Genomic DNA, 17,196 nt, shown 5'->3' on the forward strand with positions numbered 1-17,196 from the left:
ACTCACGATTAATCACAAATTTGAGATCTGTTCTAAATGTACAATGAAAAAAAGTTCTAGGTTCTCATACTCTTAACAAAAGTGGAAAAAAATGTTAAACTAATAGAAATTGTTAAAATACATTTTCAACGTTTATAGCCGTCAATGAATAAAAAAAGAAAAGAAAAAGAAAATATTATTAAAAATTTGGGGCGTCAGGTGATTCAAATTTAAATCGTAATTAATCGCATGACTTCACTAGATAACTCACGATTAATCACAAATTTCATATTTGTTCTAAATGTACAATAAAACAATTCTAGCTTTTCATACTCTTGTCAACAAAAGAGGGGGAAATGTTTTATTAGTTCACCACTAGATGGCACAAAATCCTACACACTTTCTCTTTAAATACATCCCCTGAAGACAGCATCTCTTAGCAGGGTGAAATTTGGTTGGCATCGCTATCATGAGTAGACCCACACACACAAAAATCAAAACAACGCACTCCTGAAAAGCCACAGGAAGTCCAAAATTTTGCACAGGAAATCTCCAATTTTGTCTCCGAGCAACCATTTTTGGGTAAATTTAGCCATTTCCAAGGGAAGACAAAAATAACCTTGAAATCTTGTCCAAATTTGGACCTCACACACTAGAAGGTCCCTAATTTGTAAAAAAAAAAGAAAAAAAAGTGTGTTTTTGTCTGTACCTGCTCCTTGTTGCCCCGGTGATGGCTCATGTGCCTCTCGAGTTGCGAGCGGTATGTGAAGGTGTAGCTGCAGTGCGAGCATCTGTAGTTGTCTTCGCTGGTCTCGTGCCGGTACTTGATGTGCTCCTTCAGCGAAGCGTTGCGCTTGTAGCCCCGCGAGCAGTACGGACACGTGTGCAGCTGAAACGTTTCCGGCGTGCCTGGTGGCGAAGCGGACAGGGGGGGGGGGGAAATGAAAACTTATGGCGTGTTCATGGACGACTGATGTTTATGGCAAGAATGACTCAAAATCATCTTTTATGTGTTTAAAAATAACGCTTGTGAGGTTTGACAACTCATTTGTCCTCAATAATTACAATATTATATTTGGTTCGTTAGACATTCAATTGCCTTTAATATTTATAAAAACACATAACTTTGGTTTGTCAAAAGCTCAACATTTTCCTTAACTCATTCACTGCCATAAAAAAAATGGCTGCCATTTAAAAAAAAGATTATTAAAAATTAGGGGCGACAGGCAATTCTTTTTTTTTTTTTTGTAATTAATCGTATGACTTCACTAGTTAACTCACGATTAATCTCAAAATATATATCTGTTCTAAATGTACAATGAAAACAATTCTAGGTTTTCATACTCTAAATGTTAAACTAATAGAAATAGTTCAAATTAATTTTCGACGTTTAGAGCCGTCAATGGCAGTGAATGAACTAAAAAATATATATATATATATTATTACAAATTTGGGGCGTCAGGTGATTCAAATTTAAATCGTAATTAATCGCATGACTTCACGAGTTAACTCACAATTAATCACAAATGTCATATCTGTTGTAAATGTACAATGAAAAAAAATTCTAGGTTTTCATACCCTTGTTAACTAAAGTGGAAAAAAATGTTAAACTAATAGAAATAGTTAAAATACATTTTCAACGTTTATAGCCGTCAATGGCAGTGAATGAATGAAAAAAGAAAGACAAAGAAAATATTATTAAAAATTTGGGGCGTCAGGTGATTACAATTTTAATCGTAATTAATCGCATGACTTCAACTAGTTAACTCACGATTAACCACAAATGTCATATCTGTTCTAAATGTACAACGAAAAAAAATTCTAGGTTTTCATACCCTTGTTAACAAAAGTGTGAAAAAAATGTTAAACTAATAGAAATAGTTCAAATGAATTTTTGACGTTTTTAGCCGTCAATGGCATTGAATGAGTTTTAATGTTTACAAAAACCTGTGGTAATATTTGGTTTATTGACAACTAAATGTCCTGATGTTTATAACATTTGGTTAATTGAAGACCTAATTGCTGGTAATATTTATGAAAATATGTACGTTACATTCATTCATTACAGAATGAAGACAAAATCAAAAGCGTGTTTGTTTCATTGAAGACTAAATGGCCTTTTTTTATTAACACGAAACGGAATAATAATGATCTTTCATGTTTATGAAATCGACTCTGGCTCGTAATCACCTTTGATGCTCATAAAAATGCATGTTCAAGACCAAATTGCTTTTGATCTTTACAAGCTATAGATATTATTTTTCAATGAAATTGATGTAATACAAAAACACACAAGTTAGGTGAATTGAAATGGACTTATTTGAACGCAAGTGCATGCAGTACATATTTATTACAGTCAATACACAACATTTGCTCGTGTTACCGTTTTCGTCCGCACCCCCCGCCTCCGTGGGACTCTGCTCATCGTCGGGGGCTTCCGGGTAGAGGACGGCCGTGTCTCCATTCTGAAGGATCTCCTCTTCCTCCTCCTCCACTTCTTTCTTCACTACAACCTCCGCCTCAACCTCTCCTCCTCCTCCATCTTCATCTTCTTCTCCGGACACACACTCTTCTTTCACTGAAAACACACACAAACGTGTTTTGAATGATGCATCTTGACACTGGGCTTGCGCTGTTGTTCCACGTAGACACCACTAGAGGGCACTACAAGCCAGTAGAACTCTTAAGAGAAGATTTGAAGCGACAGAACTGGGATCACGTACACATAAACGACATCAATAATGCTTATAATTCTTTCAAGACCACACTCGTGAATTCGTATGATAAATAGTGTATAAAGATTACACTTCATGCACAAAGCAGAAAAAAAGCTTCTCACAATCCTTGGATGACAAATGGGTTGGAAAATGCTTGCAAGAAAAAAAATATTCTATATAGAATGGTTTTCAAACAAAGAACAAAAGATGCAGAGTCTAGGTATAAAAAATATATAAAAATAAACTTGTATCCATCCTAAAAAGACGAAAAAATTGATTACTTCACCAAATTACTAGAGAAAAGTAAAAGTGGTAAAAAAAAATACCTGGGGTATAATAAATAAAGTCTTGAATGAATGCAAGGCAAAACTAATCTATCCAAACTATTTCATTAAGAACCATTTGGTAATTTATGATAAAGAGGAAATTGCAAACAAATTCAAGACCACTTTGTGAATATTGCCCCAAGATTATCACAAAATATCAATTATGAAATCATACCAAATAACGTAAACAGTATTTTCTTGAGGCCGCACAACCTAGTTAGTAGTAGTGTTAATAAAAATAATAAAAAAACGATTATATAGATATGAATATGTCACTGATATCTGGATAATCTGGATTTTTTTTTTTTTCACACGGTGTATGATGTCTGACATAATCCCGCCACCTGTTGGTCCAGACGTGCATTGCGTCACCGGTGTCGTGTTTTAGGAACGGGAAGTGTGTGCGCGTGCGTATGTGTGTGCATGTATGTGTTGTTGAACTTTTTTTCCCTGTCAGGAGGTTTCCCGCATCACCATGGAGACAGAGTATTATTAATGGAGGCTAGACGAGCGCCAAATGCCGCGCCTCTTCCTGCAAAACTCGGTCTGGGACAGGTCTCTACTTTTAGCCACATGATCTGGGCTTCCCATGACCTCATCATTCCAATTTTTCCACATCTGCTTCCCTCCCTTCGCCTTCACCTCCACCTGCCGGCGCTTCATTTGTTCTTTTTTCTTTCTTTCAAATCCTTTCATCTCTTTCTTTCTTTCTGATAGTTTGGTCCAAACGACACACACTTTTTCACTTACTTTCTGTGTGTGTCCCTTTTGATCGTGTACATTTTCTCTTCCTTCCTTCCTTCCTTCTTTCCGTCCTTCCTTCGATCTCTCCTCCCTTTCTTCAATACATTCTTGATTTTTTTTTATTACTTCCACCCTTCCTTGGTATCATCCATATTCATTCATCTTTGCTGCCTTCCTTCCTTCACACCTTCCTTCTAACCCTTGCATCATCCTTCCCGATCTTCCTTTCTATTTTCTAGTTTCTTCATTCCCCCTTCTTCCTAACATCTTCCTCCCTCCCAACCTCCCATCCATCTCTCACCTATTTCCTCCCATCCTTCCTCCATTCCTCTATTCCTATTTTTACCGGTGTCCAGACAACCTGTACAATAAACAATACAATGCATTTTAAAAACTAAATACGTAAATAAAATAAAAGTAAAATATCTAGTGGCCATAAATGTCACATTTAAAATATGTGGCTGTACAAGTTTTTTTTCAAGGCAAGTGCAAATAATTAAATTCAATGCAACAGTGAGCCAGAGTTGCTCCCATTTAAACGTTCTCCGCACAAACTGTAGTGTGTCCATCTGAACACTTGGTGGCACACTGGGGCGCACCCGCATTATTGACGTACTTCATAGACATCCAAAGAAGAGAGCCGCGAAGTGACGGGTTAGCGTCATGTGCTAACTTCAAATTGAAGTGAATAAAGACAAATACAAGACTAATTGATGAGAATGCTGCACGGAGCATCAAACTCAATGTCCGCCACAGGCACCGACCAATTTAAAACTATTTGCGGCGATCGAAGGCTTTTATCTGCCGTGATCCGAATGCAACAAGCTAGATGCTAGGCTAACCGATACGAACTACCCGACCGCTCGAGCTACACTGACTACAATACAAACGCACCCCCTCAAATGCCCCCCTTTGCTTTTGGTGTTGACGTTTTTTAGCACGCAGGCAGTAGAAACAACAACGCAACAGGCTTTTTTTTTTCTACAGAAAGTTCTCGGAATGGAGTGAGCGGATATAAGAATTTGAGACTTGGGTAAGTACATTTTTATACTTGACATGAAAATATGGGTGTTTTTAAGACATTTAAGGCCTCAAATTTAAGTTTCAGAATTTTAGACTTTTTAAGACTTTTTTTTAGACCCCGCAGGAACCTTGGTCATTCTTCTAACATCCCTATTTCCTTACTTTCTTTCCTGCTTTTTTCTATTCTTTCTTCCGCCCTCACCTCTTTCCTTCCAATTTTCTGTCTCTCTCATTTCATTTCTACCTTCCTATCCTCATTACTTCCCTTCCTTCCCAACTGCCATAATTCCTTCCTCCCATCCTTTCTCCCTTCCTCTCATTTGCTTCTTTCCATCCATTCCAATTTCCTTCCATCCTTCCTTTCATACAACCTTGTCTCCTTCCTTCTTACCTCCCATCATCATCACTCCTTCCTTCCATCCTTCCTTTTCTGCCTATTTAAAGTTCCTGTATGTGTCCCAACACTTTTTGTCCAACAAATTTTCACAGTTTTGTACTTCTCATTTTGACTCATCTTGTAGGTGACGTGTTCTTCTTACCTTCATTGCAGGCTCCGTTGTGTGCTAATACTGCGTTGTCGGTGTCTGTTGCGTCTTTGGCATTGCGGCGGTCCCTCCTTGCCACAGCGGTCCCATCGGCCTCCAGCGGGATTTCGTCCTCCACGATGTGTAGCTTGTCGTCATCGTCCGAGTCGGAGCTGCTGGCCTCCAAGCCGCCGTTCGAGTTTGTCACTGTGAGACAACGGGAAGAGAAAAAAAGACAAAGTTAGCGCACGTAACAAGATGCAAAGTCATGATCACACAACATCGAGATGATTAGACACATGATGACAATGTCAACAGACACCACAGGGCCACAAACACACACACATTGCTCTACCCATATGACGTGCATGTAAGTACGTACATAATCATCTTTCTCAGTATGCACCGACGTGATTAAGCGCCTCATAATTTATGTGCTTATGTGTACTGCATGTGTATTGAGTCATCATTTATTTAAGCATACATCTATGCAAGTATGTAAATATGTATATAAGTCCCCTCCCCTGTAATGGGCTCTTTGCACAGCTCGGCTACTTCCTGAACTCTACACCACTCCTTCATTTCCTGTCTTTCATGAGTGGACAAACTGATTAATCCAGCTGTGTCTGCTCACTGTCGTCATGGTTACTGAGGTCTGGCACACCTGGATTAATCAGTTTGTCCACTCATGAAAGACAGGAAATGAAGGAGTGGTATTGAGTTCAGGAAGTAGTGGATTTGTGCAAAGAGCCCATTAAGTATGTGTTTATCTAAGTATGTAAATAAGCATGCCTTAGTATGTAAATGTATAATTATATATCTGTCTCTTTGAGCATGTAATTAAGTTTGTACGCATGAATCTATGTAATTGTTTATGTTGTATGTATTAATGCAAGAATGAAATTAAGTATGAAAATGTGTGTATCTCACATTAGATAATGTTAATTTGTCAACGTAAATATGAAATACTTTATGTAATTATGACAATGTGTCTATGTAGGTATGTCATAACATATGTAATAAAGTATGCAGTTAAGTATGTAATGAAATGAAGTATGCAATTAAATATTTAAGTATGTGTCTATTAAAGTATATAATAATGCTAAAATAGTATGTAAACATGTCAATGTAAGTAATTATGTAAGCATGTAAATAAGTATGGCGTCGTACATGTATGTGGTAAGTAGGGGGAAAAAACTACATTTAGATCAACTTTATATTTAGTAATTAGCCAAGACTAAATGCAACATCAGCAGTTTATTGTGAAGGGCCTGCCAGCGCTTCCTGTTCAGGACAGATGTCACCCTCACGAGTGAGTGGACCTCACGCCAACGCTGGTGACCCCAAGCAAGAAATAACAAGCAAAATACTGAGGTCGACTGCAGGGTAGGTACAAATAAGTAGCGCAAAAACACAACGAGGAAGGAGGAAGTCTATGAGTGGTTGCCACAGGTGAGCAACATTGATGTGAAGCGCATCACCAGGCCACAACTAATGTGTGTGTGTGTGTGTGTGTTGACCCAGTGCAGCTGTGTGGCATGGAAAGCCCGCCAAACCCCCAGCAGACAATTACCCCAGTGTGTGTGTGTGTGTGCGTGTGTTCATGTATGTGTCTGTCTGTCTGCAGCTAGATGTGACCAGACTGCAACACAGAGAGCAGCTGCAGGCCCTCTTAAAGGGACAGTCGTGTATAGTTTTCCTTCCTTTACCTCACAGCTCATCAATTTAGATCACTCGTATAATGTGAAATAATTAGTATTGAAAGGTTGAAATTTAAATCAGCTGATGGGGTGGGCAAACTCAGTCCTCGAGGGCCGCAGTCCTGCAAGGTTTTGGATGTTTCCCTTCTCCAACACAGCTGATATATGATCAGCTCATCAGCAAGCTCTGCATAAGCCTGATAACGATCCTGTTGATTGGAATCAGCTTGTGTTGGAAGAGGGAAACCTCCAAAACCTGCAGGACTCCGGCCCTTGAGGGCCGAGATTGCCCACCCCTGCTTTAGAAGCGTATCCTATACAGTTCTGTAGCTATACTGTATGGTGTAATACTTAGGAGTAACGCAGCTAGGATACAATGCTACATATGACACACATTGCTAAAAAAAATTATAGGTCAGTGGTGGGCAATCTCGGTCCTCGAGTGCCGGAGTCCTGCAGGTTTTAGAGGTTTCTCTCTTCCAACACAAGCTGATTCCAATCAACAGGATCGTTATCAGGCTTAAGCAGAGCTTGCTGATGAGCTGATCATGTATTAGTTGTGTTGGAGAAGGGCAACATGCAAAACCTGCAGGACTCCGGCCCTCGATGGCCACCTCTGGTATAGGTGGTACCTAATCTTATTTAGTCCTTACATAGTTGTGCATCCTAAAGGTCTAGATACACCAATCCAACGTCGGGGGTCGGACAGCGTTGTCATAAAGTCGGATCGAGTTGGAATACGTTGTGGGCGGGTTCCAGCAAATTCGACATGTTGAATCGGCGTCTGGGCATTTGATCACTGTGATTGGCTGGTAGCTAGCGAATCAGCGCACGGGGCAAGAAGCGGAAGTGACGAACGCGGATAAACAGTACTGATGAAAAGCCTGGACCTTCTTTTTTTTTTCTCATTTTGCGCATTGTCATTTGAACGTACAATGTCTGTCTGGACAGAAGATCGGGAAAATGACCAGCATTGTATGATATTGTAACTAAGTGTGTTGTGTGTTCCCGTGTTGCCATTTCTGTTTAGCACTCTTATGTCCGACTGTTAGTAAACGCAACACAGGTCTCGCGGCAGGGGCGGGAAGTTACGTGCGGGTTGGTTGCGTGTGTTCTTGGCTTTTCTGCTAGTCCCTCATGAGTTGTATTCGATTTTCTAGCGTCGGCTACGGCTAACAGTAGCGTTTGTTAAGATAAATGAAAGAGTGACATCCCAACCAACGTTTGCTGGTGGAGTTCTTGCAAGACGTTACATTATTACCGTTAAAGGGTATGCCGACAAAGGTATGAAAGCCAAACTATGGCATGACATGGGGACGTGACTGGATAGAGCAAGTCGGATTTACTTTTATACTTGAGAAGTATAGCAACTGTTTGTAATTAGTGAAAGTAACCGGTATGCATTGTTTACATTTCTATATCCCCGTAAAGAGGTTTCCGGTTGCCTTTAGGAATAAAGTCTACCGGCGCCGTTGGTACGGAGGGAAATTACTTATCGCGCATGCGCTAAAGGTATGTAATAGTCGGGGTCGGTTTGTATTTACGTCATTTTTCTACGCGACGTGCCGACGTCTGGGCCGACGCAACAGGGGTTAGGCGTCGGTCACATTGAGCCGACGACGGATTGGTGTATCTAGGCCTTAGTATGTTGTCCATTACCCTATGTAGAACTGTATCAGTGTATCCTATGTAGTAATGTATCCTATTAAGTACTGTATCCTACGTGTAGTGCAATATAAGTCATACCATAAATTGTGGTAAGTAATACTGTGTGTCCTATGTAATACTGTATCCTAAGTAGTCCCATATTCAACGTAGAACCACAATCCTCTGTCATATTATAAATAGCACTTTACTCCTGCAGTCCTCTTTATCCTATGTAGGACTTTATGTGTCCAGAAGATTGTAGTATTACTAAGGACACACACTACTCAGGATGCACGGCTACTACATAGGAACAGTGGTGAGAAGTACCTTTGGCCTACATCAACACACGCACCATCATAAGACGCGACAGGAAGTGACATGGAGGCCAGGTGCCCATGCAGGAAGTGACACGTCAGGAAGTGGGGTACAAATCGGTCACTTCCTGTTTGCGTCCCTCTGTCACTTCCTGCTTCAGGTGACGCGCTCACTGTGATAAATCTCAAACTGCTACGATTACGGTGGACCAATTAAAAAAAGAGATACACACACACACACAGTTAGTGTCCTGTGACACAATATGAGTATGTATGCACACGCTTGCGTTTCTACAATAGAGTGGTACCGCCTCTCCAAGGCCCAGCAGGATGTGTTCTTATTCTAAAAATAACCACTAATTATTGTGTTTATACAACGTAGCATTTAGCATAATACGGAATACGGAATGTATGTGTCCACTATTTGGGGGGTATGGGGAGTGTTGGGGGGAGAGATTGGTGAAGGGAGAGGGGAAATGGGTGAGGAATTTTAAGAATAGTAATATAATGCTGTAGGTAGGTAGAAAGGTAGGTAGGTAGGTAGATGAAATTATCTTGGTCTCATTTTTGGTTATCACAAATGAACCGGCATTTTGAACAGTAGTGTGTAGACTTTTTGTATCCACTGTAGGTGCAGGTGTGTACATGTTCATTCACACACAACACAGGGCAGTTTAGCTAAAAGTCACCATGTACATTCTACTTTGACTTTTTTCAAACATTGCTTTTAATTTGACAAGGCGCAGCCGAACGGGAAGTGCACTCATGTGTCACGCTAGAAAAGCGCAGTTAGCATTTAGCATTAGCGGTTTCCATTACAATAGCATTACACGCCATCAATAAGGCCCGGGTGGCCTCCATTAGCACTCCTCCGTGGGGACGTGTCGGTCTCCGAGGCGCCGAGACTTTACGCTAACAGATTCATCGACATAGACCCCCAGGACGCACACACACAAACACACACACCTGTATTTCATTTGAGTACCTTCCACGCAACTCCAGTAGTTGCAATCATTTTTTAAATGCTAATAATCAAGTTGCACTTTAGCACGTCAGCACATTTAAATAAAGAAATGAATGAGATTTTGTACAGTAAATTATATATTTTTAAATGTGATTCATTCTAACCACTATCTTTTATTTTATTTATTTTTTTCTTTTGTAGCATTGGTCCTCACAGACATGTGACAGTTGGACAAAATTGCTGAATTACACAAATAAATGTGAAAAAATAAATATATCTAAATCAATAAATTGTGGCGCTTTATTATTATTATTATTTTTACAATTTTACCTAGTGAACTAATATAATCAAGTAAGAATATTATTCATACTTTTTTTTTTAATCGGTTTTAGAGGTATCCCTCTTCCAAATCATTCCAATGAACAGGATCGTTATCAGGCTTATGCAGAGCTTGCTGATGATGAGCTAATCATATGAATCAGGTGTGTTGGGGAAGGGAAACATCTTAATCCTGCAGGACCCTGCTCCTCGAGGACCGAGTTTGCTCACCCCTGAAATTTATAGTATTAAAATTGTACAAATATAATGATAACATTTAATTAAAATAAAAAATATCCCTCATCCTGGCTTTTTTTTTTGTCTTCTGGTGGGCATGAAAAAATACATTATTACACTTATATTGTATGTAAATTAAATTAGAAAAATAACATTCCTTTTGATGATTTTGTAACACTTTTTTGGTGATAAAATAAAATAAACCCAAACTTCACAAACAAGTTGCAACCTTGATAACCTTTGCTCTGGTGTGGAATTGGGTTGATCTTTTACAAAAATCATAAATAATTTCTAAATAATAACTATTATTACATATTTGTACAGCCAGTTTATTATTATTATTTTTTTAAAGATAAATTCTGCCGACTTTGTTTTTGCTTGTTTTTTTGTAGGCTTGAGCCTGACAAAGTCTGCCTAGTAACAAGTGGTCCTTGCAAATTTGTGACCAGGGAGAAAATGGTCCTGTTACTAAAATTGTAACACATATGATAATACATTTATTGTAGTATATATATATATATATATTTTTTTTTTTTTTTAATGTATAAATTCTGTAGATTTTTTGTGGGATTGAGGCCTGACGAACTCCACCTAGCAACAAGTGGTCCTTAATGCAAACCCCACATTAATCACTGACATGATCGTTATTTATTCTCCATATTTTAAGACGAGCTGCAGTACTCGTTATGTAAGTGAGTCTACCTACAGTAAGTGCTCGGTGCGGTGCACTTCACTCTATTTTTCCCCCCCTTTAGTGCAACCAGCTGCTTCTTTTGAGCCTCTCAGGCCCAGCCAAAGAAAGAAAGAGAAAGTAGGACGGAGAGATATGCAAATTCAACACTGCCACAAGAGAGACACAGGACTTTCCCACCGCCCACACTGGAGGGGGGAGGAGGATTTGTCTTATACACACGCACACACACACACATACAGCTTGAATTGCTGCCTTTTTTTTGGGCAACAAACACACATGGAATTCCTTCATCTAAAAAAAAGTGTTTTGATGAATATGATCACATGAAGAAGACGTGATGATGCATCATTCATCTGTTGCATAATTATAGAACGGTACGACTCAAAAAGAAGGATTTGGCTCAACTGTAATCTGGTGCGCTTAAAAAATTGTCATTAAAAATGAAGAAAGGATTAAAACTCGCATATCTTACATAGGATATATGGCACTGTATATCTTCTATATGTCTGAGAGAAAGAAAGGAGACAACAAACAGCGAAAAAAAAGAGTGAGAGTTAACAGCGAGGACAAAAAAAGACACGTGAGTAACAGTAGGTAGAAGCTAAAAGACACAAAAAGAAAAACTGAAAGACAGGCAAGCAGGTGTTTCCAAATGTGTTAGTTTGTTTGCACCCAGCGGGTGTTGTTATGGTTCGATTGCCAAAAGGAACTTAACTATCAAAAGCAGCAGGATGCGTTCTGAAGCTTTCAGTCAGTGCTTCACAGTGCAGATGGACAATGACCCAAAGCAGGGCTGGATTGGCACAAAAAAATCAGCCCTGGAAATTTGACATAGGCCCAATAGTCAGGCCCCACTCTTGAGCACCTTTGGCTACCTCGTAGATCTGCCACAGATGTTGATGTTTGCTATCTATATTGTAAATGGATTAAGTAATGGGCTGCTCCATCTAAATTGTGGGCCAGTCTCTTGAATATAAAGGAGGAAAATAATTACAGCGCATCAGCCCCAAAAGGCGCCGGCCTACCAGTCATCTGCCCTGTATGCCAGATGGCCAGTCCAGCCCAAACCCAAAGCATACTGCGAAGAGTTTTACAAAGGCAAATGCTACACTCTAAAAACAGTTGGGTCAAAAAAAAGTAACCCAATTATGGATCAAAAATGGACCGATCCACTTTATGGGTCAATTTGACCCAACTTTGAGTCAAGAAATGAGTCTTTTAGTGTAAAACAACTCATAAATATTGATCAGAGCCTTTACTTCATTTTGTAAAAAACAAACCCAGAAAGTTGGGTCAATTTGACCCGAGTAGAAGATTGGTCAAATTTCTTTTTTTTTTACCCATAGTTGGGTTATTTTTGACCCAACTGGTTTTAGAGTGTAGGTAGTGACCTGAATCCAATTGAGCATGTATTTCAGGTGCGAAGACAAATAAAAAAAGTATTTGTTTTTGCTGTTTGGTTTTTCTTCTGTCTCCATATTAGCTAATTACTGGCTGGTATTGTCTTTTGTTATTTTTTTAATCCTCTCTCATGAAGACGGAAACAGAAAGTGTTTTTTGTTTGTTTGTTTTTATCTCTGTGTCTGTACCTTCTCGAGCTACATGTTAGCAGGTGTTGTTATTGTCTGGTTAATAGTGTTCTGTTCCCCCTTTTCCCTTCTGTTAGCCCCCTCTGAACTTTTTTTTTTTGCTCAAATCAGGTACCAGAAGGTGTATTTGATTTTGTGGTCTCTTCTCGCTGTCTGGCCACTCACAAAACAAACACCACAATTTGTTGCTTTTGTTGTCCCTCTTCTCTCTCTTGGTTCTGTTATCATCCTTTGCTATAGCTTACACTCTCACTTCCCCTTCAACAAAGGTAAAAACTGTCATCTTAACGAGTATTTGTTTTGTTTTTGTGTTAAAAGCATCATGAAGAGAACTGATGACATCACAGCATTTTAGCGTGTGATGATGTAATGAGATTACTTAAGCGTCCACATTGTGCCGACTTGCACATGTGCTCTGAAGGGCTAACACAAAGCGTTGGGATTTTGGGGGTGGGGGGGGGGGCAACGGGGGTGAACTCTGACCTCTTAAAGGGGGCACAAGGGGCGTTACGGCTCCCAAGCAAACACTTCATTGTCATATAGCTAGGGCCACGCCCCACTCCTGGGAGAGCACAGCAACACCACGCCAACATGCTAACACGCTAGCTTAATGCTCTCACTCGTTGGTTTCAGCTTTAGTCTTGTAACTTCCTCTTTCGGTCAAAATAAGACTCATAAGGAGCGCGTGCAGTCAAGTGACACCAATGCTAAATTTAGTCTGACATAGAAAAGAATAGAAAAAAAATTATATAATAAGCCTTTATTAGCAATTATAGTTTTCACAATCCAATTATTCTCACTTTTACTTTAAACAAACAAACAAAAAGAACATACTTATGTTGAGATTTATGAAATTTTTTGATGTGACATATTACAACTTTCTCTTCAGGCAGAACATTGATTGAACTGAAGAGAAAATTTGCAAAAAATGGAAAATTTGTTTTGGCATTTCTTTCTCTTTTTTTTTAGAATCCATCCATCCATTTTCTGAACCGATTATTCCTTACATGTCATGTCATTAATGTCTTTGTTGTAATGTGTTTGTGTGTGTGTGTGAAGGGGGGGGGGGCAATCAGCTGATTATTGACAATTTTAAAATATCAAGTGTGTGTGTGTGTGGGGGGGGTTAATCAGCTGATTTTTGACAATTTTAAAATATCAAGTGTGTGTGTGTGGGGGAAGGGGGCAATCAGCTGATTTTTGACAATTTTAAAACATCAATCAATCAGTCAGGTCCTATACAATATTATGACTTATACTCGCTACCCAGACAACTTCTTTTTTTTAACATAACTTTATTCTTGTAAACTATATTGTGCTAACGTTGTGACTTTTCTCTCTCAATTTTATAGCCTAATTAAATTAATCAGACTTTATTCTGCTAACATTGCAACTATTTTTCTCATAATTATTTTTCCTCCTTCATTGTGATGTGAAGTGCGCTTACAGTACAATTCATATTCAATAGTACACGTCTGCTGTTAATCAGACAACTTACTGACACAGTTTGTATCACGGGCTCATTATGTGATTCCTTAACACATGTCATTACAAAAACAAAAGCAAAGTTGTCATGCAAAGCCAGTAAGGAAAGAAGCAGTTTCCCCACTTTGACACACACACATGCTGTATGGCTCAATTAGTCACAGAGCAGCAGTAGCATCCGTGGTCCAGTAGGCGCCTCCCCCGATACAGACCATAAAAGGCAAAAAAGGGGCGGAGGACGTGATGCTAACTTGCTAAAGACGTCCTGTTGTGCTTTGTCATTCTATTTGTAACACACGCACGCACACGCACACACACCAGCAAAGAGAAAGTAACATGTCAGCATCACATGGCAGCAACCAACAGCCAATAACAGCCTGTTGACCTTTGAACCCCTGTCATACATGAAATTAAAATATGTGAAGAATACACAAGACAGTAAAACCTGAACCCCAATCAAGCTGATCTAATGAGCAGGAAGATGCTGCTGATTGGCCGGGGGAAAAAAAGTCACAAGACTCCAAAGAAGGAAGTACTGCACAACACGAGGACTACGGGGCCCTGTACTGGTCGCCAGCCAAATTTAGGTTACAAATACACAAACAATGAACTGGTCGCCACTCACCAGTCAACATCAGAGCCCATTCAGACAAATAACAGACTGGTAGCCAGTCAATGTCAGGGGCAGACACAAAGATACCAATATATATACACAACAGACTGCTCAAATGTAACCTATATTGGGTGAAATAGCTAGGGCTAATAACTAGCCATACTGATGAGTTACAGCTACCAAGAAATAGGTTCCCAGGTTGCTGAAGTTTATTAACAAAAAATGTTTTAAGACGAATATGCAGTAACTTTCTCCTGTCAAAGCAAGTCACTCGCAAACGTTTGGCAGTTTATTTATTGATTTATTTTGCTTGCTTACACTGACCGGGATTTAAACCCCCAATCTTGTGTCCGAAGTCAGTGGTGTGGCTGAGCCATCCGGCCGCCAAGAATGTTACATTACACATTCTTCAGTATCTTCCACCCAATGTGCTGGGTTGAAGCAACTACCTCACAAGAAAAATTGACATTTTATATTACAATTTTACTTTGTGACAGTTTTCATCTTTTCTCGTGATCTCATGATTTTAGTCTCTTACTATTTTTGTAATTTCACGTTTCAATTAAAAAAAAAAAGTATTCTTGTTACATAGACTTTTTCCATCATTATATACTTATAATGATTTACTATACGTATCTACGTTGGTAGCGCAGATGCGTGAAAGCTACGAATGTCGAGCAGACGCCCGGAAGTAGTTGCATGTGTATGGGAAGATTTGGCCGGCTAATGGGCATTAAATTCAACTGCCACGCTGTTGGACTGATGCTGTCCTACAACAAAATAAAAGGGAGTTTGCAAACTTGGACGCCAGACCTGAGAAACGAACCATGTTAGCTAGCGCTAGCTAAGACGAATAGCACCAATACAACGAGGTTGAATTTAAAATGCGAGCAAAGAGGAAAAAAACATCCTGGGTTCTTCCGTTGGTCATGGTATACGGCGCAGGATCCTGGAGGTTAAGTAAGTTATTTTAAACTACAAAGGTTAACTCTTCCGCGGGTTGATACGATGCGTCAACACACCGATGTAGACTACACTACGATATGTTTAAATGAGAGAAGTGAACATGGTTTTGTAAACATATGCTAATAATAAAGCGCTATATAAGTGACTCCATTTTGATCAAATTTAATTTTTCATTTGTTGGACTACGATGTTGACATTAATGGCAAATGGAGATTTTGAGTGCGAGTCCGAACTCTAAAATGTATACATAATTATTTATAATATTTATTATAATACTGTATTACTTAATTTTATGATTTTTTTTCTCCTCAATAAGATCACGATTTATTCTCCAACTGTTTACAACTATATTCTTGTCATTTCACATTGTTCGGGGGGAGTTTAAGAATTTTTACTCATGACATTTCAACCTTAAATTATAATGTACTGACATAAATACAATTAATGTATTCATATTCATAATACAAAATAGTTTTTAAAAAATCTTACTTTATTTTGTGAGATGTAATTAGTACATTTCAGTATGTGATGTTATGTTTTGTAATTCATTGTTGTTTCCCAGTAGCATTTGAACCCTATTGACCTTACATATGTAATTTTTAAAAAATAATTACATTTTTATCATGGTTAAGAACATTTTCAGTTAATTTTCTTGCATTACTGTATCATATTTGTATCCCTTTTACTCATACATCCCTTATTGAATTTAATAGTTGGCATATTTAATATGCAAATAACCAACCGTCAATCATGCCACGCAAGCGTCACCCTCGTCTATGACGTGATGTGATTCACGTGGTTTCCACTATGATCTACAAACCAGGTCATCATCGTCATCATCACCCACATCATCTTCATCAAATGGCCTCGCCTCGTGCATAAAGCTAAAAAGGGGGCGGGGGGAGGACAACACCTGCGGCCATGACAGCACCTAGAGCCACCACCCCCCTCCCGTAAACCCACCACGTCCTCCAAGGACCGTGAACGCACCATGCGCCGCAGAAACAACCCTCCAAAAAGGCACCTTGGCGGAGGTTTAGCATCACCTGTGCGGCGCGACGGAGCCAAGCGAGCCTCAATCCGGGGAGGGTGAAGGGCCACTCGACCCCACCCCAACCCGTCTCCCGCCTTCCTCCACTGCAGTGACGGCCGCCATTGAACCGATAAAAGTGCGAATGAACCGCACAGCACAATGGACACCGAAACACCACGCGTGGATTATTATTATTATTTTTTTGCACCAATGAAACGCGCAATAAAAATAAAAGGAGGCGAGGAAATAAAATCACGCACAAATGGGTCACGACGACATAAATCCCGCGAGATTATAAAAAGCAAAAAAGAAGAATAAGAAGA

The 17,196-nt window shown here is 39.4% G+C and overlaps 1 protein-coding gene across 4 annotated transcripts in view; it reads right to left on the reverse strand.

Annotated features, from left to right (window-relative positions):
* The window catches only part of LOC147181018 (zinc finger E-box-binding homeobox 1-like), a 31,960-nt gene that overhangs the window by 13,373 nt on the left and 1,391 nt on the right, over nt 1-17,196 (reverse strand). For all 4 annotated transcript variants that reach the window (XM_086076971.1, XM_086076945.1, XM_086076954.1 and 1 more), the window contains exons 2-4: nt 5,329-5,520; nt 2,363-2,557; nt 689-888 (exon numbers count right to left, since the gene is read on the reverse strand). In XM_086076971.1, the coding sequence (XP_085933097.1) occupies nt 689-888; nt 2,363-2,557; nt 5,329-5,520 (587 nt within the window). The remainder of the gene's footprint in view (nt 1-688; nt 889-2,362; nt 2,558-5,328; nt 5,521-17,196) is intronic.

This window comes from Leptonotus elevatus, chromosome 1 (assembly GCF_054856555.1).
Source record: "Leptonotus elevatus isolate MCC_2025b chromosome 1, RoL_Lele_1.0, whole genome shotgun sequence".
NCBI lineage: Eukaryota > Metazoa > Chordata > Actinopteri > Syngnathiformes > Syngnathidae > Leptonotus > Leptonotus elevatus.